At 59.3% G+C, this 22,039-nt stretch overlaps 2 protein-coding genes and 1 pseudogene across 2 annotated transcripts in view; 1 reads left to right on the forward strand and 2 right to left on the reverse strand.

The window, feature by feature from the left end:
- The window catches only part of C16H7orf50 (chromosome 16 C7orf50 homolog), a 97,423-nt gene that overhangs the window by 34,292 nt on the left and 41,092 nt on the right, over positions 1–22,039 (forward strand). The gene's annotated exons all lie outside the window — the stretch shown is intronic.
- On the reverse strand, positions 3,946–10,383 carry GPER1 (G protein-coupled estrogen receptor 1). Its single transcript, XM_004268989.4, has 2 exons — positions 7,209–10,383; positions 3,946–5,279 (listed from the first exon to the last, which is right to left on the reverse strand). The coding sequence occupies exon 2, from the start codon at positions 5,009–5,011 to the stop codon at positions 3,947–3,949; it is 1,065 nt and encodes a 354-aa protein (XP_004269037.1). The 5' UTR covers positions 5,012–5,279; positions 7,209–10,383; the 3' UTR covers position 3,946.
- LOC125961355 (homeobox protein OTX2-like) lies at positions 14,920–20,199 on the reverse strand (annotated as a pseudogene).

A 22,039-nucleotide genomic window follows, 5' to 3' on the forward strand; every position in this document is an offset into this window, starting at 1 on the left:
CCCGTTTGCAGCCCCTGCCCACCCGTCCCCCAGCGCCGGGCACCCACTTCCTGCTTCCTGTCTGCGGATTTGCCAGCTCTGGCGTTTCACGTCAGCGGACTCACCCGGTGCGGTCCTTTCCTGACTGGTTCTCACGGAGCACTGTGTGTTCAGGGCTCCCCCGTGTTGCAGCAGGTGTCAGTGCTTCATGCCCTCCTGGGGCCAAGGAGCTGTGTGGACGGACCAAGTTGTGTTCACCTGTGGATGAACAGCTGGGTTGTTTCTACCGCCAGCTACTGTGATGGGAGCTGCCGTGGACACTCGTGCACAGTACTTGTTGGAGCGTCTGTTCCGACCCCTTTGAGTGTGCACCCCAGCATGGAATTGACACTGCACACGCTTGTCCCAGTTGCTTTGCCGCCTAAAGTGCTCATGCGTTCTCGCTCTGTGTGTGTCCCCTTAGCGTGAGGGCATCACCTCACTTCCCCCAGTGGCAGCGTGGCCCTCGGTCTCGGGGAGTCGAGCGTCGAGGTGATACTTTAGTCTACTGGGGGGTCCACTTCCACCAGCTGACCCCCTGCTTGTAGCACTTTTTCTTCCTGGGACCGTCCTCCCCAGGACCACGTTCTGGTTGATGCTCGTCTCCTGACCGTCCCTTAATTTGGAGCAGCCCTCCGCCTCCTTTGTCTCTCGTGACGTGGTGTTGTGGGTGGAGGCTGCCTCCTGTCCCTGTTTCGGACCGGGTGGTGCTTCCCCCCCATTAGATTCTGGCTGTGATCCCAGATTCGGACGTGGGGATGCACTCCCTGCTCTGGGGTCTGCGTCTGGACTCCCGTCGGGTGGGCTCCTCGGAAGCCGCGAGTTGCGGGCCGTCCCATCTCTGTGCTGTTGGTCACTGTTCCCCGCGGTAAAGCGGTCGGGCATCCTGCTCCTGGTCCAGCGAGTGCCCCTGCTTTAGCCACGTCAGGGGTCTCGCCTGTCCCAGGCTGCGCGACAGTCGTGTGTGACGAGCCCTCCAGGACCCTCTGCCGGACCAGTCAGCCGGCCTCTGCTCTGAGCAGGGTCCTTCCCGTCTAGTCACTCGCTCCTCCCTTCAGTCCTTCCTTCGTTCCTGTGGGTTCTTGTATTTACTTCATTGCTTAGTTTATGTAGGTGATATTTATGTTTGTTACCGGATGGACTCGTGGATTCTCATTTTTCAATAGTTGAGGGTTACTTACCCGTCTAATGATCTCGATGCTCAAACTGCCCAGGTCGTCCAGTGGGAACCCTTGAGCTGGGTCCCTGTGTCCTGGTGATGTGACCCTGTCATTGTCCGGATGCTTCTCGCCTCCTGGCAGGACACCCTGTCCAGGACCCCGAGGCGCCTGCCTCCTGTGAGGGTATGGGTGCTGGAGGCCCAGGCCTGGGCAGGGTGGGCTGGAGAAGGTACAGGTGCCCGTGGCAGTGTGTCCGCACACACCCCATCCGCGTCTGAGGTGCTCACGCCCAGCAGGCACACGCACACCACACGCCCCCGTGCACGTTCCCGCCACAGACACTGGGGCTGAAGCCCAAACTCCAGTTCCCACCCGCGCCCACGGGTGCTCGCCGCCTGCCCTTCCCCCTCCCGTCTCCGCGTCCGTCAGGGCAGCGCCCTCGCTAATGTGCTCGGTCATGGTGGTTTAGGGTCGTCTCAGAGGTGCCCCAACACCCCGGCCAAGAGGGAGGTTAGGGCCCAGCCTTCCTTCCGACGGGGTGGGTACACAGCCCTCCCGCCAGGGCCCTCCCAGGCTCGGGGGAGTGAGTTACTAAGTACAGAGGACGTTAGGAAGTCGCGTTCGGCGCTGACACCGTGCCTTCCGTGCTGGCTGCTCTCCACTTCTGTGCTCTTGGTGGGGTTCGGAGAGCGTTGCTGCCCAGGAGAGCGGGGTTACCAGGAAACAGCAAAGCTGTCGGACGCCTTGACTTTACCTTGTGCTGCTCCAGCGAAAATCGTGAAACCAGCCTCCGCTCTCAGATAAACGCCCGGGAAGGATGTGTGCGCGCCGGCGGGCGGCTGTGTGTGCTCGGAGCCCGCTGGGGGCGCTGATCGTGGCTCTGCCCCCGGAGCCAGGGCTCTAGGGTCTCGGGTGAGAAGGGACTCCGGGAGCACCGGGTCCAGCCTCTGGTTCAGTAAGAACCCCTTTTGGTTAAGTCGGGGCCTCTGCCTTGTACCTGCCTTCCCCCCGCTGGGCCCTCGGAGCCGTTGTGCCGCTGGTTTTGCAGGTCAGGAAATGGGCTTCCAGAGCTGAGTGGCAGGTGCTGTGCGGGGGCCTGTGTGACTCATGTCTCTGCCCACAGAGCTCTCGAGGCCTCGGTGCTTGCTTGGGTGTGTGTCAGGTGTGAGGAGGACAGGTTTGCTCTGTGATCTCAGGTGAACCAGGGACTGCGGGATGGAAGCTGCCTCTGATTAGCCAGCGGGGGTGGGGGGTGGTTCTGTGAACACCCAGCCAGCCACGGAGTGAGGGCTGCCCCATCCCTGATCAACACTTTGGGCCCTCGATCGGACGCAGTTCCCACCCAGATATCCTGATGTCGGGCACCTCTGGGGAAGGACGGGGACTATGACCTCGGGTGGCTTTGCATGGCTTCCGCGTGGTTTGCTCCTACCTGTTGGAGACCAGGGGAAGCCGAGCACACAGGGAGGGGGCCTGGTTCCCGGCTGTGTCGTTACTACTTAAGGTTTCCAGCCGTCAAGTCAGACTCTTGGGGCCGCGCGTGCACCTCCTGGGTTTGCTGGAGGGTCGGGGACAGGCCTCGTTCACTAACACATTGTCTGTCCCTGTCCTGGCCATCACCACCCTCCCAGCGGAGATGAGAGCAAGTGTGCACTTGATGGAGCCCTCAGTGCTGGGGCTCCTGCGATGGGGACTTGCGGGGGTCAGGGAACTTAATAACAGCTCTCACCTCGGAAGATGCGAGTCTGTGTGGAAAGCGAGGCTTCGGTGGGGCTTGAGCCGCTGGAGACGGCGCTTGTTGAACGCAGATATTTCCTTGGGACAGACACTCTGTCGGAGGTTTGCACTCATCGAGAACTGTTAAAACTAAAAATGGCTCGCTTCCTGTCACTTAAACATTGCTCACCGTCCTCCCGGCGAGGCCAGCCGCGCCCCGTCTTGGTGGTGCTTCTGGGGAGGAGGGGGCCCAGCCCTGCAGAACTGCTAGAAGAGCGAGGCTGTGTGATGCGTTCGCAGTAGAGATTATCCTGGCGCCCAGAGAGCGTGCGGCACCCGTGTCAGGCACCGTCCAGGTGCCAGGAGCATCCGGGGCGTGGGCTGGAGTCCCCAGAGTCCTCCGGGCAGTGAGGGCGCCTCCAGACGCTGGGGAGCTTTTTCTTGGTGAGGAAGGGGTGGTCCTGCTGCTGGGGCTCTGAGTGCCCCCCCCCGGCCCCTTAGGGAGCTGCTCAGGTGGAGAATTCGGAAGAAGCAGCATGGCTGTACTTTATTGACAAAGACTGGACATTCCCAGACTCAGTTGGTTTTCTTTTTTACGTTTTGACGAGAGGGGTCTGCGTTGTCATTGTTGTTACCGCTGCGTTCACTCTGCCCTTCAGGAGGCGCACAGCAGCGTCCCTCCCCAGGCTGGCAGGAGGTGCAGGGCACCCGGCGTCCTCCCACTTAGCACACATGCACACACACACACACACGCAGGCGCGGAAAGTGTTCCGCCACCTCCAGTTCACGCTAGCTGCGTGAGTTCTGTTCCTCTAAAATGGCAAATTTATGGCACGTCCCAGTGTCCCCCTCCTTTTCACTCTCGTTGGCGGTGTCAGAAACGTCTGCCACATGATCCAGTGTGTGCGGGGGTCCGTGCCCCGTGCTCATGACCCAGATGGATGGACAGCTCTGTGTGTGAGTGGCCAGCGGGAGGGTGCCTTAGGGCCGCGCGGGGCACAGTGTCCGGCCCTTCCCGCACACCCCACACCACCCCACCCCACCCCACCCCCCTACACGGCACTGCTGGACTTCACCTCGGCCTGCTCGGTGCTGTCCGGGACTGCCGCCTTGAGGGCCGCGTGGCAGAAGCGGTTCAGGGCGGACAGGCTGGTCTTCTGCTCCAGGTAGAGCCGCAGCTTGTCTCGGAAGGTCTCCCCGAGGAAGCTGTAGACCAGGGGGTTGAGGCAGCTGTTGGAGAAGGCGGCCAGGTTGACCACGTGGCCGGCCAGCGGGTGCGCGTGGCGGGGGGACCTCTGGCAGGGTCCGGCCCCGGGTGGCGCACGCTGCAGCAGGTGCACGCTGATGAAGACGTTCTCGGGCAGCCAGCACACAAAGAAGACCAGGACCACGGCCAGGATCATGCGCAGAGCCTTCTGCCTCCGCGGGCGAAGCCCATGGTGCCGGTGCGCCGTCACCAGGACCCTGACGATGAGCGAGTAGCAGAGGCCGATGATGGCGAAGGGGACCACGAAGCCCAGCGTGACCTCCAGCCACTGCACCTCCCTGACGTCCGCGAAGCAGAAGCAGACGTCCTCGCTGTGCTGCAGGTGCACGGCGGTGAAGGGCACCAGGGTGGCAGACACGGAGGCCATCCAGATGAGGCCGCAGCTCAGCCGTGCGCGGGGCTTGGTGCGGAACGGGCCGCAGCGCGTGGCCTTGGCCAGAGCCAGGTAGCGGTCGAAGCTCATCCAGGTGAGGAAGAAGACGCTGCTGTACATGTTGACCTGCAGGAAGAGCGACATGAAGGTGCAGAGCGCGGTGATGTCGTAGTACTGCTCGTCCAGGTTGAACACCTCGATCAGCGAGTCTGCCACCAGGACGAGGTCCGCGGCCGCCAGGTTGGTGAAGTACAGGTCGGGGATGGTCATCTTCTCCCGGAAGCGGATGTTCACCACCAGGATCAGGAGGTTGCCCGCGAAGCCGATGGGGAAGAGGAAGATGGTGTAGAGGCAGGACAGGAAGAGCCCGACGGCGCGCTGCTGCTGCTCCGAGAGCGCGGCCGAGCTGTTGGCCAGCGCGCGGGGCAGGCCGAGGCCGCTGGAGGAGCCGTTGGAGGCGCCCGGCGGCGTCTCCATGCTGGGCCGGGCGCCCGGAGGGATAGCCGGCCTCTCAGGATTTGCCGCAAGGCTCCCAGAAACCGTTTTTTAACAGGAAATCCCTCTTGAGAAGGAAAGGGGATGCTCTTGGAATCGAGCCAGGCATCTGGAAAAGCGGAGCAGGCCCCAGGGGCACTTGTGCAACCGGAGGTGGAGGTCGGCGCCTGCGCTCTGGCCTGTGCTTCTGCCTGGCCTCTGGGTCTGCGGCTGTGTCCACGCCACACCTGAGCCCCTCACTCCCGGGCACCTGGGGAAGCAAGAGCAGAGGATTCAAGCCCGGCGGCTCCAGGGCTTGCTGATGATGCGGGACGGGTGCAGCACACGAGCGCGCGGGGCAGGCCTGGACGTGTCCCCTCCGCTTGGAGGGCCGGCCGGCCCTGTGCTGGAGCAGGGGAGTCAAGCGCAGAACACGGCCCGTGTCCTCTCCCCAGGGCTCCCAGGGCCAGTGGGTCTGAGTGCAGCTGGCGGTGACTCGTGCTCAGGCCCCTGCACGCAGCTCAGAAGGGCGCACGGCTGGATGTTCGCGTGGAAGCCTTAGGAGGGTTGTGGTCAGGAGACGAAATGGTTTTATTTCGGTGGCTGCTGGAAGAGAACCAAGACGGGAAGGGGAAAAGCGGCCTTTTCTGGAAGGGAGCGGGCCCAGCACGCTTGGTGAGAGGTGGAGCAGAGGTTTTTTTCTTGCAATAATACAGATCAAAGAAGTCTAGCATTTTCGGCTAACCCTAACTTTGGGTGCCGAACACGGAACTGTTTTCAGAACATGGAATGAGAGAACATGAGAAATAAAGGTGGTCATTGTTTTAGGAAATAAGATTTGAATTTTTTTAACTGTTTTGACAAATTATTGTAAAACCGAATGTATTTCTCCACTGCTGTTTGCAACCTGGAAACGCTGTGACTTGGAGGCTGGGGAGAGCAACCCTCCAAGACCTCTGCTTCTGACCGTCTCGCCCTGGTGGCCGCTCACGCGCTCGGCCTGACACAGGCTCTGCTCAGCGCGCTCCCCAGAGGCTCTGCGGCGTTGACGGGCCACCCTGGGCAGGATCTGCGGTCTCGGGCATCACGGCTGGGGAGCGGCAAGGTGGCCCCAGCTTTGTGGGGTAGCCCCGTCAGCAGGGCCGGGGCGGAGGAGCCTTAGTGACCACCTTGGAGAGTTTCTGCCTCTCCTGGGAGGTGGCCAGGGAGCGTTTTCAAAGTTGCCAGAGCAGCAGGTGCTTACTGACCTATTGCTTGAAAATAGAGTTTCTAAAAAAAAAGGAGGAAAGAGATGGATCGGGACCTTGGTGTCAGTTATTTTAAAAGGGTTCAATAATCTCTGCTTCACTGGGGTTGATAAACTGGATTTTACTAGTTGTGTTGTGTTCTTTATTCATCTTTGGTAGGTATTCCCAATTTGAACCACATAAATGCCATTGTTCTCAGATTCCATCTGTAATGTTTAAAACCTCTGTTTTTAAATTTCTCTGTAAAAACCGCTTAGAGTATTTGTTTTGCTTTTTAAACGTGGGAATTTTGGCAAGTTTTGGACTGATTCTCAGGAAACTCCAAGGCGAGCAGAGCCCTTGAGACACACCTGCCCTCCCCTGTGCTCGTTAGGTGTTGGCCGTCACTTCTTTCCCGGGTAAATGGGTCTTTGATCCTTGACCAATGCTGTTTTCATGGTGGTTTGATGAAAAGATAAGCATGAATCTTACTGCTGACACACTTTCCTCATGAAAGTTGGCCACGAATTTACAAATAGAAAGTTGAGTATAAAGCAGTCAGGTATCATTTTGTTTCAGATTGCCACTGCTTGTCCAGAGCTAGAAGAATGAACCACATTTTGGCCAGATCTATGAGGTATCTTTTGTGTATTAAATTAATCTCGGGTTGGCGGGCATCCTCATTGAGGGAGTAAGTGACGCGCCACCGTCAGAGCCCTGGCGATCTTCTTGGAGAAGATGCTCGTTTGAACAAAACAGGACGGAAAGCAGCTAGCGTTGTTTTCAGCCAGCGTCATGAAGACCCTTCCTGCTGAGCCGCCCTCACTGAACGTGCCCGGTCTGTGCACATCTGCTCTGGCTGTGCGCCGTCTTGTGCTGCGCCCAGCCGAGACATCCAGCCCTGTCTGCCCGGCCCGTCTACGTCCCGGTGCCGACCCGAACACAGACCCAGAGCCTGGGTCAGTCACGCTTACCTGCGCGGCTGCCGCTGGCCACCTGCGTGTGTCCTCTGAGCAGACCCGTCCCCCGTCCCTGGGAGGGCAGCTCAGCCAGCCTCCGGGATGCGCTCACGGCTGGGGGCGGCAGCGATTCTGGACTTGGGAGTGGAATCGGGACCTTCGCGGGACGCCAGAGAGGAGCGTGGAGGCTCCGGAGGCCAGCCCGTTGTCCTCGGCAGGCAGCCCGGGCGGTTGTCGGCGGTTGTCGGATGGTTGGCCCCTGGCGGCCGCAGGCAGGCTTTATAGGCCCGCGGCTGGCGGGCGGGCACCTCCCACAGGTCCGGATGTAACCCCTTTTTTGCTGGGCCTTTTTCTCCCCCTCTGGCACTGAGCTCAGTCCCACCAAAGAGTCTTCAGGGAAGTTTCCAGTTGAACAGCTTTTTTTTACCCACTGATACAAACCTCTTTTTAAGTTTGAAGGGATTGTAAATGGGTCTTATCTTTTAGATAAAAATCTGTCATCCTTTGGTGAAGCTTACATATTGTTGCTTGTTTTAGCAATGGACTGCCTTTAAAACTAAAACTAGATTTCCTAAGTTCGGAGAGTAGTATGTGAATTATACATAGAGAATTTCACCTAGGAGTTTCACAAGACACTTGTAGAAAGAAATGTAAACCCAGCAAGTAGCAGGTATTTTCGGCAGGTGAGCTCAGAGTCGGGTAGATGAGTAGCCTCCGCTCCCCTTCCCTTTGCTCCCGAAGTCCCTGGAGGTGCCTGTCCTGCAGGTGTTGCCTAAGACCCCTCTTTTCGCCAGGGCTCCCGCCCTCCCGCTGTGCGCCTGCCCTGGTGCCGGCAGGACCGGCCTGACCCCACTTCCAGTGCCGACTGACCATGCACCCCACCTGCCGGCGGATGGATGTCACCATCGGCCTGGAGAGGCTGGCAAAACCGCCCCAAGCGTCCCCGGACACGCTCAGCTCGGGGCTGAGAGCGCTGCAGGCCCGCCGGGAGAGTTGCGTGGTTGTCATGAGCACTGCATTTTAATCCAGCTCCTACCTTCCTCTTGGGTGTCCCTGTTTTCACCTCGTTGGTTTTTGAAGCTGTGAGACTGAACTCCGAGTGGAGGAACGAAGCACACCGCTGCAGTGTGAGCCCCCGCCTGGTGGGACGGAGTGTGGGGCGAGGGCGGGATCCCTGAGCCCCGGGGTCAGCGCGCTGCGAACCTTCTGCTCTGTTCCCAGCTGAGTGCGCGTGAGCTTGAAGGTGTTTTTTGAGCGATGCTGACTTAACATCCTTTGGGAAATGTACACGTTTCCACAGAAGACAGTGTTGAATTTTTTATGGAAAAGTACTAGTGTTCAGGGTTCTTTCCAGCTGTGCTTCTAATAGGTTCGCTTTTTAAAGAATGGCGCGATCACATAAATGGGGCTGATTTGATTTTAGACCTGTTTCTGGCCAGCTACACACGCAAGATGGCTTCAACACTAGAAATGCTGGAGACACCATTTTGAGAGCAGTGAGTCATGAGAAAGTACAGTTTCCCCTTGAGTTAAATAAACGACTAAAACACAAATTCAGACCCTGAAATAGCCGAGTCACGTCACTGAAGCACAGCCGCTCCCTCCTGGCGGGACACACGCCCTGCAGCCCCGCCTCTCGTCCGTGTGTTCCCGAACTCACCTGGGGCCGCTAGGCCGCGGGCCCCCTTTTCTCGTGGCCCCGGGTGGGTAAGTAATGGTCAACCCTCCTGCAGCTGGTCAGCGTGAGGGCCAGCCCACGGTGTTGGGGGGGCGTCAGGCCACTGAACCCCAGTTGATGTTCGCACGGGCAGGGCCCAAGAGGCCTCGTAGACGTTTTCGTGAGGCGAGAAGCCCGTCTGTACATTTTAACATCCAGCCTTGAAAGAGCGCTTACTCCGCACTGGGCAGCGTGGCGCCCACCGTCTCGGAACCCTCCCTGAGCTCCCTGTCAGGTGAGGCGGTATCCCTGTGTACTGATGGGAAAACCGAGCTCAGAAGGAACGGTACCGGGGCCTCGGAGCTGGGGCTCGGCCCATCTGAGGGCCTCCGAGCCCGAGGTCTCCTCTCCTCGCCGGGAGCCTCCCACATTGACCGTTGGCCTGAAGGGTGCTCATCTTGGGGCAGAACTGCAGTTCTTGGGATCTTCCTGTCCATCCCCGAACTGGGTCAGCAGCTGGGTGGTGCCCCTCGCCGCCCCTGCCCCGCCTCACACAGCTCTCTGCTCTGTGTGGGGCTGCGGGGCGGGGCGGCCGGAGCCGCGGCTGGCGCTCCCCTCACCGGGCTCCTCGCCTCTCGACACAGCCGTCATGCCCCTGTTGGTGTCGCGACTCCCGATCCTGCACGTGCGCAAGTGCGTGTGCCCGACAGCTGCCGGCGTATCTGCGGCCCGGCCGTTTCCCGGAGGGCAGCCCCGTGGGAAGGGTTTGCTGCTCCCCAGCCCCAGCACAGGCGCCCATTGCGCGCATGGCCCCACGGTATTTACGGTATTTACGACTCGAGGCAGCGGCCTGGGGCCCGGCTTGTGTTGACTCTCAGGCAGCTGGCTCCTCTGTGCCGTTGCCAGGAGCCTCCTGGACGTTTCCTTTTGGCCTTTGAGAAGGACCTGCCGGTGGCACGGGAACAGGGGTCTGCCCAGGGAGGGGCTGTCCCGTCCCTGGGGGCTCTGGGTGGAATGCTCTAGAAGGCCAGGCTGCAGGCCCAGGTCCTTGTCCCAGCCCCATGCTAGTGGCCCCAGCAGTGTCCTGGGAGGGGCGAGGAGCCCCAGGAGGTGGCTTCCCACCCCGTCAGCCCCGCTTTATCCCACACACCCTCTCCTGGAGTCAGGTGCCCCCCGCCGCCAGAGAGCCTGTGTGTTTGCTTAGCTCTCGGTTGGCTCTGGAGCTCTCTCTCCGGCTCTGTGTGTCCTCACGGGGTGCAGGATGCGGGCTGAGTGGGGCAGAGCCGCGGGGGCGGGGACGGGGTGGGGGGGCTGGGGGCCTCGACCTTCCAGCGGTCAGCCCCGCCCCCCCTCCAGCCAGAGCAGCCCTTTGTCGTCTCAGGCTTTGTTTAAAGAAAGGCTCCTGCTGCTAAAAAGAAAGTTTGGGAGCCACCAGTTTACATTCTTGTGGCGGTTCCTAAGATGGTTCCTTTAGCCGACATACTTAGAAACGCAGCGTGAGCAGCTCCTCCAGGCTTGGCCGCCGTTTCTTCAGGGAGCTGGCAAGCCGTTGGCGTCTGTTACTGGGAACTGATTGATTGAGGTCCTTTCCCTTCTGGCCTGCACTCCTGCCACACACCGTAGAAAACTGGATGGACTCTAGGAAAGGGCTCTTCTCAGGTGTTGGCACCACAGGCCGAGCAGCGGGTGGACCTGAAGGGAGGTGGGCTGGGGAGTCTGTGTGCCTGCCCCTGGGCCAGGAGGGGCTGTTCCTGGGCGCTGGGGGTACAGGGCTGGGCTTCTGGGAGGCTGAGCACGGTCCTGGCGGGGAGGGGCCGGGTCTGGGTAGCAGCCCCTGGACTCTGGCTGAATCTGCCTGCGGGGCACGAGCGTCCTTGGAGCCACAGGCTGAAGCCTCCCCTGCCGCCCCAGCCCCCAGAGGCGGCCTGTTCTAGCCCCGCACCGTCTGTGAGCAGTCATGACAGTGCGCGGAGACCCTAGGATGGACCCGCGTATGAGGCTGCTCTGCGCCCCGACTAACAGCCCGAGCACAGCTCTCCAGAGAGCCCTGCCCGCCCAGGCAGACAGAGCCAGTGCTCTGGAAGGACGGCTCAGCAAGGAAAATGTCACATCCAGCATCTGGTGGTAAGTGTGTCACACGAAGAAGCAGCCTTTCCACGTCGGCGCCGACGCTGCGTGTCCTGCTGATGGTCTGGGTCGGGGGGCGGCTCACCCCTGACCCCCAGCTCTGTCCCTTGTGGGCGTGCTGCATGGGGTCCATGGTAGAGGTTTCACGAATATGTGAGTAAGTGACAGAGAGGTAGTAGATGTCATTATACACCCAGTGCGCCCCAGTGTAGAGGCTGTACCGGGGCCGTGGAGGTGTGTCAGTGCCGCTTCATCAGTCGTGACACCTGGAGAGGGACGGCTGTGCCTGTTTGGGGGCAGGAGATAAATGCAAAATTTTAAAATTCTTCGTATTTTTGTTGTGAATCTAAAAACTAAAAAAGCAAGGCCTTAATAAAAAATTTAAAAACCGAAGCTGTCAAAGGTAGAGGTTTCATAAAGCCAGAAAGATGCCTTTCCTTGGCGTGTCCCTGTTCTCTGCTCAACCAAGAAAACCATGATGTAAACGCAGTGAGACTGATGGATGTAGCCTTGGAATGAGACTAATTACCTCCCTTGGATTTTTATGTTTCCTGTGTTACTAGCCTTTCTGCACGTACTGTCGAATAGAACAGATGAGGCTTTTGAAACGGCTTTTTGCCGGTCTATCCAGAGCTCCTGGTGACGGGCCCCCGCTGTCCGCCGGGTCACGGACAGCATGACAGGTGTGCGATGGTCACCACGGGCTCACACCCGTCGTCTTAGTGCTGGACACCTGTGCCTGTGGGTGATGTCCTCAGACCCCCAGTGATGCTACATTAAAAAGACAAAACCAATGTTTGTTCTTGCTGAGATCTGTGCGGCCCCTGCTTCCTGGCAGAGCTGGAGGTCAACCAGCCATGACCGTTCAGGGCCAGGGTATGACAAGCCCATAAAGTTATTTGAGTAATGTTTTTATCTTCAAGATTCCTTCCTTGCCCTTTGGTTGGGGTAGGGGAGAGATGGTGGCCAGCAGACAGGCTAGAACCTTCCACCTGGTCAGGTGTCAGCCCGCACTCACGCCCCACACCAGCCTCAGGTGTGAGTATTGGTTTGGGCTAAGGTGTCATGCTTTTGTATAAACGGAGTTGAAAGCCATAAAGCTCGTTTTCAGTAAGCACCTTCCGGACAGCCGCATCCCTGTTGGCTCTCAGCGCGCCGCTCTGGGTTTCTGCAGGGCTGGGAGAGTCCCCCGCTGGCCTGTGTGGCTTATGTCCACGGGCAGGGGCTCCTACTAGAGCCCCTTCAAGGGGAAGCTGTTGCCGGCCTGCCCGGCTTGCACCTCTGCCAGAGATGCTCCGACACTCAGCAGGGCCCAGCCACACGGCTGTGGGGAGGAGGGTGGCCGGGAGCCTGCACAGCTCTCCCCAGGCAGGGCCAGCTCCGCGAGGTTCCCAAGCGGCTCGTCCCTGGGGGAGCCTCCGTCTCTCTGCAGCTCGAGCCTGGCCTGCTGGAGGAGAGCCTTGTGGTAGGGGAGGTGGAGGGCGATGGTGGTTAGGGCGACCAGGAACCACCAGCTGAGCGGAGGCCGCGCCCCCTGGGTAGGAGCTGCCTGCCTGGCCCGCTGGACGCCGAGCAGGACGCCGAACGCCGGCAGCGGGACGAAGGCCAGGCTGTCAGCTGGTCTGCCTGACACCGCCTGGTTTCGCAAAGCTCCCCAGACGTGCCCAGGCAGGGCCGCTGTCCCCGACGGCCACCAGGCCAGCCCCCGCGGACAGGACAGAGGGCGCCACGGCAGGAATGCGAATGGCATCGCCAGCTGCACGTCCTGCGTGTTGAGGTAGCAGATGTTGGACGGAAAGGAGAGGACGGCACAGCCCAGGTCGGCCGTGGCCAGGAAGTCTGGTCGGCCGACGGCCGCGAGTGACAGCATCGTCGCTAGCAGGCCGGGGCTGTGAGGTCCAGCAGGCAGGCTTCTGCCCCCCAGCCTGGCGAGGCCCCGGAGGAAGGTGGTCGGGGTTAAAGAGCCCACAGGGACAGAGCCACGTAGCCGCGTAGCCAACGCGACACCTTGCGCGGCCACGACGTCCTCGCTGGCTGTGGACACACGTCATGGGAGCCAGCTCTCACCAGGGGGACCTGGGCTGCCCTAAGTTAGGGACGCCCTGTGACCTCATTGAAAAGTTTTCTGGGTCCCACCCCGATTCCCGAGGAGGGTGGGTGGCCATGGGAAGTGGTGGATCCCGGGCAGGTTCAAGCTGGGTCGCACTGGAGCAGGGTGGGATACAAGGACCCCCCTCCACCTCCCTCGGTGCTGATGGAGCGCATTCTGAGAATCACTATAGCGTGTGCGCCGCAGAAGGGTTCAGTGCAAGGTTTCCAGGATGGGGTTCAAGGATCTCCATTTCCAGCCCGTCGGCGCGTCCTGCGGGTCTCATGGGGCCTCTGCCCTCGTGACGGGAACGAGCAGCCAGAGTCCACGCTGCTTGAAGGCGGGGTGTCGCCGCCTTTGGAGCCAGAGAAGTTCTGACCAGTTCTGGCCTCTCCCTGGGGATGGGGGCTCTGCTCAGGCCTGAGTCCTGGAGAGGGAGGCCTTGAAGTGACAGTGCCCGCGGGCTCAGCCTTCCCGGCTTGGAAATCATCTTGTTTCCACGTAAATGTCTCCCCTCCGCAAACTTCACCTAAATTGATGAGGAGGGAGGGCGCTGCTGTTGCTCAGAGGAAACTGAAGGCAGTAAGCTGGAAACCATTTCCACAGACGCCGAAGGGGGGCCGGCTCCACCCATGGAAGGGCCGCGGCCGCGCTGCCGGTGCTGCGTGACTCGGCACAGGCCCTGCGTTTGCGACGGCGTCCTCGGGCACACTGGCTGCCTGACTGCGGTCTCTGCATCCACGGGTTTGCTGTGGCCCTCCTCCTTGCTGTCTCTGGCACACGCGTGTGCTTGTACACACATGCCTGTACATGTGTGTGCAACGCCGATGCCCTGCCTGAGTGCTGCTTGGTGTGCTGGCTTTGTTTTGACCCGCAGAGAGCACTGCCCACGTCCTCACCCTGCTCGCCACCCCACGCGCGGGCAGGGGTGTCTGGACCCTGGAGCCGCTCGTTCCCAGGTATGTGCCTGGCTTTCTCCGTCCGAGAGACACAGTGCATAGTGATGTTTTCCATGTGCCAGTGCTTAAGGCCGTGAGCGACTGCCAGGATGCTGGGTGACGTCAGAATTAAGATTGGTGACCAGACTGAGAGGAAATGAGTTGGCCTGTCTCTTTAATTAAGGCAAATTGGAAAAAAGATCTCGTGAACATCGACCCCAGGTCGGAAGACGGCATCAGGCTGTCCTGGTGTCTGATCTCCACGGCGGCCGGCGTTTCAGGCCCCTTCGGGCATGCGCCTTGGTCCCTGCCGGTGGTGTGGGGTCAGGGCCACGCAGCTGTGGCTGTCAGCTGTCACCTGGTGGCCGGGCAGGGGGAGGGTGTGTGTCCGAACCTGGCCCCAGAGTGCCTACCGGCCTTCCCTCCAAGGCCAGGGCCTTCCTTGGGTGAGGAGAACCCCAGTTTGTGTGTGTGTGTGTGTGTGTGTGTGTGTGTGCGCGCGCGCGCGCGCGCGCGCGCGTGTGTGCGTGCTAGAACCACTTTAATATAATTATACATACCTGCGAAATCCAGAAAGAAAGGTTCATTCGTGTATAACTTTTCCAGTTAACACCTGCAAGCATAAACAGCGAGGATCTCAGCTTGTAAATTCATCAGGGTCAGAGCAATTGACCAACGTCTCTTTACTGCTGGGCTTAACAGCAGCAAAGTACAGATGAGTTAGTGTCCTTTTGTTTCTCTTCTCTCACTCTCCTTGTCCAGAGACATTTAGTTGTAAAGTTTCAGTGCGGCTCACCTCCAGCCAAAGGTAATCTTTCTAGATAAGTACTCAGTTGCTCTGAATTTGCTTGTAATCATAACCCATTTAACCACAGAAGAACCCCTGCAGAGGCGGAGTTCAAGGTTGCTCTACGATAACAGGAGATCCCCGTTTTGAAGCCTAGCACAGACTAAAAACCGCAGGCGCACCGTGTGTGTAAGACGCGCACTGACTGTCTCGTAAGCACATACTGACTCCTCGTGAACATTAAAAGCAGAGCGTCTAGGACAGTCGGTCGCACAACTCGCACAGCCTGAAAAGTTTTCAGTGCCAGCTACCAGTTGGTCGTGAAGCGTGAGTGAGCTTGAGACCCTGTCCATTCCTAAGATCCACCCAAGGATTGGCTGAGACATTGGAACCTCTGCTTGAGAAGGCTATGTCCTTCCCGCCTTTCCCTCACAATTTCGTTTTGTTTGTTTACCTTTGGTGGTATTTGGTTGCACGTGGCTAGAATGCTTTCGATCACTTTGCGAATCAGCAAAACCAATGAACTATAACTATGGTAGGATCTTAAGTATCGAATGGTTGGTCCATTTCAGGTAGCTGGTTGGCAGGCCCCTCTAAGGCCTTTCATTTTTCCTTCTCTGCCTCCCGGGACATCGATCAGAAGATGAGTCTGAGCATCACACCATCTAACGTGTCTAACCAGTGCCTGGTAAAACCGGCTAAAACTGGAATGTCTAGCTCAGCACATTTAAAAATCACCCACAAAAAGAGGTTCTGCAGGTCCTCACAAAACCTGGAATTTCCACGAAGATGTCTATCCTTATAATCCAAGCAGTCAGCATTGAAGTTAAGCTTCCAGGAGGCAGTTTGGTCCTTATAATCCAAGCAATCGGTGGTTCAGTTAAAACCCAAGCTTGAAGCTCCATATCCCTGGGTGGAAAGAGAAGCTGGGGACGGATTGAGATGGCTGGTAGACTGCACTGGTGCCCGTGGGACTGAGTGTGGTCCCTCCACGGGAAGCTGGTGATGCATAGGGGCCACATGAGATCCACAGTCCACGCCCCCAAAGTAGGAAGTTGAGCCAGCATATCCTCGACTGTAACCTGAAGCCTGAGTATAGGTCGTGGGACAGGACCTCTGCATGCGGGAAGAGGAGGTGGACGAGGGATCTGACAGTGGGGGGACGGAAGCTGGGCTCCAGATAGACACAGGAGCACTGCTGCTGGAAACGGCTGGGCCTGAGGTGCTAGAGGGGGCAGTGAACTGGCCACTTGTTCCACCCTCTGTGCTCACTTCCCGAGAGGAGACGTCCTCTCTCTGGCAGGCCTCACTGTTTTGACCTCCATTCTGCTGCTGCTGCTGCTGCTGCTGCTGCTGGCGGCGGCACTTAGCGCTTCAGTTCTTCAACCACACCTGTACCCTGGACTCGGGCAAGTTGATTTTCAGTGCCACCTCCTCCCACATGAAGACATCTGGGTATCGGGTCTTAGCCAACAACGCTTCCAGCACATCTAGCTGCGCCCGGGTGAACGTCGTCCTCTCCCGCCGCTGTTTCCAAGGGGTGGCCGGGTAGCCCATCAAGGGGTGCAGCAAGTCCATGCCCGACGTGATCAGACTCAGCCCGCTGACTGCGTAAGGCGGTTGCTTAAGATAAGACATCGTGCTAAGGTTGTTTGGAGGGGCAAAGTCGGCCCAAATCCGGGGGACCCAGCCGGAAGGTCTCGCTTCGCCCGGGGTGGACAGATTCAGAGTCCTGGTGGGCGGGTTTGGAGTGGTGGAGCTAAGGCAAAGCAAACAAACAGAGGTGCTGGTTTACAGCTTTGGAGGACGCAGCTCTTCCACGTTCCACCGCTAACTTAAGAGCGAACCCCAGCTTTACAGCATCATCTTTCTTCCCCCACGCCGTGGGCTTTCTGGCGGGGGGCCGTGGACGTGGGGTCCACAGATGGGAGTTGGTGTCCTGGCGTGGCCACGGCTTGTTGCGCCTGGGCCACCTGAACTCTCGGGTCCTGGCCTCCCCATCTGCACAGCGGACACCAGAACAGCCTCTTCCTAGGCTTGGTAAGCTTCGCGGACAGGAAGACCCTGCAGAGCCCCTTGCCAGGGGTGGGCACTGGGGCGCTGGTTTCCCCATCCGGCCAGCCCACCCGGCAGGGCTCCGTTCCCTCTCCTCCCCAGGCACGTGAGCAGAGGGTAGAGTTCGTGGCTTCAAGTACCTTGCAGACCCACATGGATGCCCACGCCTTCCTTTGCTTTCAGAATCCGGCCCCGGGGCCAGGTGTCCTGGCGGGTGGGACCTGGGACCTGGCTCCCTGAGTCCCTGGTCTTGGAGGGCCCGCCTGGCGCAGCATGGTGGGTCTAGGGGCTCCGAGCCCTCCTCCCAGCGGGGCCCCGGCCACACACCTGACCGAGCGACAGCCTCCTCACCAGCCGGGCTGACCAGCTGTCCTCAGCTCCATTCCTGGGTGTATTTGGGAAGATAGCGTGAAACGCTGGAGACGTTTTCTCCGGAAATCGTCCACGATCCCGTCCCACCCCCCCGTTCCCACCCCTCTGTAGCCTGGGATCCACTGTAGCCTTGAGGGTCTCCCCTCCCCTTCACCCCCAACGAGAAGCGGGGGGACAGGGCACAGAGAGGGGTGGATGAGCTCTCAGGAGTCGGGGCACCCACCACGGGCAGACACGGTGGTAGCACTTTCTGCACGGATTTGCTCCGAGCTGACGGTGGTCCACACGAGGCGGTGCAGGCGTGATCCCACCTTACAGCTGAGCTGTGAGTCAGAGCGATGACGCGGGGGTCGCTGGTGGCGTCCAGCCCTGCGCCTGGACTGCCGGACCCAGGAGCCGGAGGGTGTGTCAGCATGTGCCCACGTGAGGTCTGTCATCGGGGGGCATCTGGCCTGTGAGCGCAACCCACGCCAGGCGCCTGGCATCCTGGCGCCGGTCCTCGACGGTCGGCGTCTGGCCTGGCCAGGTGGGGCCTGTTCTCGGCAGCCGCGCGATGCGGCCCGAGCAGGATTCGCCGTGACGTTGGGTCGTTTCTGGGTTTGGGCTCTATGAGCAGAGGTACCATCAGAATTTGTGGGTGGGTTTTCACCTGAGCGTAAGTTTCCTTTCCCCGGTGAGCGCCTGAGGGTGTGCTCGTGGGTTCACAGGGGAAGCGTTTGAGGCACGTGAAGCAGCCAGCATTCTCCCACGTGGCCGGCCACCCGCCCTCCTGCCGGGAGCCTCCCTTGGAGGCTCTTATGTGAGGCTTGGAATTTCCCAGGAAGACGGACCCCCGGCTTGTTCTGGTGCCAATTTCAGACCAAGGGCCAGGGCTTCTGGGGCCCTTCCCTCAGCCTTGCAAAAGGGTCACCAAGGTCCAGCCCCGGGTTCCCCGGGAGCGCCCGCGGCCCGAGCCCAGAGGATGCTGTGCCCTCCGTGGCAGCTCTTGGCCGCCGCTCCCGACACAGTCCTGAGAGGGTCTACAAAGCGGGCCTCGCTCACCAGGATTGCCTGAGTCAGAGGGTGGGGAGACGAGCCCGTCCCAGTGGTGGGGGTTCTGTGTGGGGTTTGGGTGGTCCTGTGTCTACACGGAGCAGGCTCCACGTCCGGCGGGAGTGCGGCCAAGCCCCTCGGTGCTTTGTGTGCTCCTACGCAGTTCTGCAGACATCTCAGTGGGTACGTAGCTCCGGTAGCGCGGTGACCGTCACTTACTAACCACGGCCTCTGTGGACGCGTGCTTCTGAATATTTGCCGTCATGGGTGCTTTTGGGTCCTGAGTGTGAACCTGTGCAGTCAGGGTCGCCCCAGTGGTTCTGTGCGTCCTCAGCTGGCCAGGACAGGGCACGGCCTCTGCCAGGCTCTCCTGCGAGCACTTGTCACCACGCTGCCCTGTGGTCCCATCTGACTCGCATGCTGACCTCTTGGGAACTGTCTTGGGCTGCATCTTCTGAAGGGTCTCAGCACGCTGACTTGTAACCCTGAAGGCGCATGAGACGTGGTGACCACCCCCACACCCTTCGTGTCAGCCTGCTGGTGGGAGGGGGCGGGCGGGCCACATGGCTCTCTAGCCCTTTCCACTCGGCCAGTCGCTGCCTGCCTCGTGCCCACCGGCAGGACTCGGCCTTTTAGGGCCTTCCTGGCTGCGTACATGTCCGCTCAAGTCCCCTGTGCTACACAGACCGGGGGCCGAGAGGCCAGGTGCGGCAGCGTGGTTGATGGTATGCACGCGGACCCCGGGTCTCTCACGGGTCCTGCCTGGGTTGGTGGCCCTGGGTCACAAGGTGGCGACTTCCTGCTTCTTCTTCTTCCTCCCTCCTTCCCTCTGAGTGTCTGCATAGACTTTTTTTTTTTTTTTTTTTTTTGCGGTACGCGGGCCTCTCACTGTTGTGGCCTCTCCTGTCGCGGAGCACAGGCTCCGGACGCGCAGGCTCAGCGACCATGGCTCACGTGCCTAGCCAGCCGCTCCGCGGCATGTGGGATCTTCCCGGACTGGGGCACGAACCCGTGTCCCCTGCATCGGCAGGCGGACTCTCAACCACTGCGCCACTGGGGAAGCCCTGCATAGACTTTTAATTCCACGCTCGCTGTTGTTTTTACGCTCAGATAGTCCCAAGCGAGGCTGAGGGGAGAGCTCCCGGTCCTGTTGACACGACCCATTCGTCTTCTAGCTCTTTCTTGCTTTCCGGTGAAGAGAGATGCCCGAGGCCAAATCTCTAAGGAACCCTGACCCTTCGTGTGACCCTCTGTAGATCTGGAAACTTCCTGTGTGCACAGGTGACGGGCAGTCCCCGCGGGGCTGGCAGCTGGCCAGCGTAAGCAGGCCCCTTCCCGTTGCACCAGTCGCTGTTGCCTCTTTCTCGATAAAAAGTTTTTCTACAAAAGCTCCAGCACTTCTTACACGTCCACGTCCCCTGACTGCTTTGCTCGCTCTTTACCTTCCTGCTGTGGCTCGGCCCCTGCGTGCAGTGCTCTGCCTTAGAGACCCGACTGCTGGAGGTCAGAGATTCGGCACGAAGTCCAGTGTCGGGCTGCCCCCGTGAAAGCCGGGCCCCATGGGCTCAGTGCCGCCGGGGGCTGTGTGTGTGCGTGTGCGTGCGCACGCGGAGCGGCACCCCATGGACTGAGCTCACCTCCACTGCTGTGAGGGCGTGTCTTGTAAAAGCAGGATTTGCTGTGAGTCCTGAGAGCCCCAAGGCTCCTGGGCGCCAGAGCATCTGCACAGCCCGACTTCTGAAGGAAACTCCGGGACGCGGATGGGGCCTCCTCGTCTGGGGTCAGCGCTTCACGCTGTTAGGAGCTGCCCGGGGCCAGTCCCGCAGGCCCGCCTGCGCAGAGAGTGAAGGGCCGCGGCGGCCACTGGAGGGCGCCCCGCGAACACGCCTGCTTGGAGGCTGGCAGTCGGTCACCCAGCCGCCTGTTGTCCTGCTTAGAACCTAAAAGCGCAGTCCATCAGTCCATCGGCGACCTGCCTCGTGGGCTCACGTGGTGGTGAGGGCGGGCGGTTTTGCAGTGGCCCTGCCCCCTCTCCCCATGGAACAGCTGAGAAACCCACAGGCGTGAAGGAAGCGCTGGGTTCTCAGTGTCCAGGGCAAGGAGTGCTGACAGATGGCACAGCCGTGTGAGCAGCCCTCCGAGGAGCCCTGGCCTCGCGGGAGCCCTGAGCGAGCCAGTGGGTGTCTGTCCCCTTTGGAGGGTTGTGTGCGTGACGTGCAGAGCGGGAGTGAGATGCTCTGTCACCGTCTGTACCGCGGCTTTGGCCCCGCAGTGACGCAGGCATGTGGGATCCGACCTCCGTTGGCCCCGTGGACGCACCGTGGGCCCTTGGACGGCTCGGCAGCTGACCCGCGTAGGACTTACGGGCCCCACGGCTGCGGGCGTCCAGACCCACGTGGTGCAGGGTCAGCTGTGAGGAGGACGGAGGAGCCACGGAGTAACTGAAGAGGCTGGGGTTTAAGTCACGACAGGAAAAACCTGTTTCTGTGATACTTTCTGCTGCTTGCCGACATGTCACACACCCCTGGAAATACACACAGAAGAATTCAGAAGTTGGCTAATAACGAGCAAATAATTGAATCTTCAAGCCTGTGCGTCGTCTTCAGCAGTTTCCTCTTTCTCAGGCACAGGCCATCTGGGCGGACGTAACACGTTAGAAATGACAAAGCCCCCAAATTTCCCAGCTGACTTTAAACTCAATAGCTTGATGTGTAGTTTAACTTCTTATTCCTGGTTTATCCTTTGTCAAGTGCCTTTTAAAAAAAAAATTATTTATTTATTTTTGGCTGCGTTCGGTCTTCGTTGCTGTGCGCGGCCTTCTCATTGCAGCGGCTTCTCTTGTTGCAGAGCACGTGCTCTAGGCGCGCGGGCTTCAGTAGTTGAGGGCATGCAGCCTCAGTAGTTGTGGCTCACAGGCTCAGTAGCTGTGGCGCATGGGCTTAGTTGCTCCACGGCATGTGGGATCTTCCCGGACCAGGTCTCAAACCCATGTCCCCTGCATTGGCAGGCGGAGTCTTAACCACTGCGCCACCAGGGAAGCCCCTCAGGTGCTTTTTATAATGGAACAAATGTTTGATATCTTGATGTATCTGCTACAATTAGCAAAAGAGCCAGTTTCCTACACTAAATTTTATAACCTTCATGAAATAAATTCAAGGTTAAACTCACCTTTGGGATCTTAAATAATGGAGCATGGCAAGCAAGGTAGGTGACCTTTTGTCTACTGACAAAAATAAGATCGTTAACTTTAAAATCATAGTCAAGAAGTGTCAGCAGCAGAATTAACGACCTTAGAACATAAGCTGGAAAACTTCTGGTATCTTGCAAATGCATTTGAAGAATATAGGACTGGTAAGTTAAGAAAACAGGATTGAGGGGACTTCCCTGGTGGTCCAGTGGTTAGGATTCTGCTTCCACTGCAGGGGGCATGGGTTCAATCCCTGGTCAGGGCACTAAGATCCCACATGCCGTGCGGCCAAAATAAATAAATTAATTAAAACACACAGAGAGATTAAAAAAAAGGACTGAGTGTACCCTTCACCTTGGCTTTTTCCAAGTAGCTCCTCCTTCTCTTCTAAGTGGCTCGAGTCCACGGCCACAGCACCCCGAGCCCAAAATCAGAAGGGCTCCAAAGTTCACTGCAGCGTTTGGCAACGTGGCAGGAGTACTGGGAATCAAACCAAACATACTGGGACAGCAGGAAGTGACCGAGGTGAATTCAGCATGAGATCGTCAAGCAAATGTCCACAGAAAGTAGGTTCTGTGTTGTGGCACCAGCGGCCGAGGCAA

The sequence above is a fragment of the Orcinus orca genome, chromosome 16 (genome assembly GCF_937001465.1).
Source record: "Orcinus orca chromosome 16, mOrcOrc1.1, whole genome shotgun sequence".
NCBI classification, from domain to species: Eukaryota; Metazoa; Chordata; class Mammalia; order Artiodactyla; family Delphinidae; genus Orcinus; species Orcinus orca.

Excerpts from the sequence above, each read along its gene's own strand:
- GPER1 (XM_004268989.4), bottom strand. The coding sequence starts at position 5,011 with ATGGAGACGCCGCCGGGCGCCTCCAACGGCTCCTCCAGCGGCCTCGGC.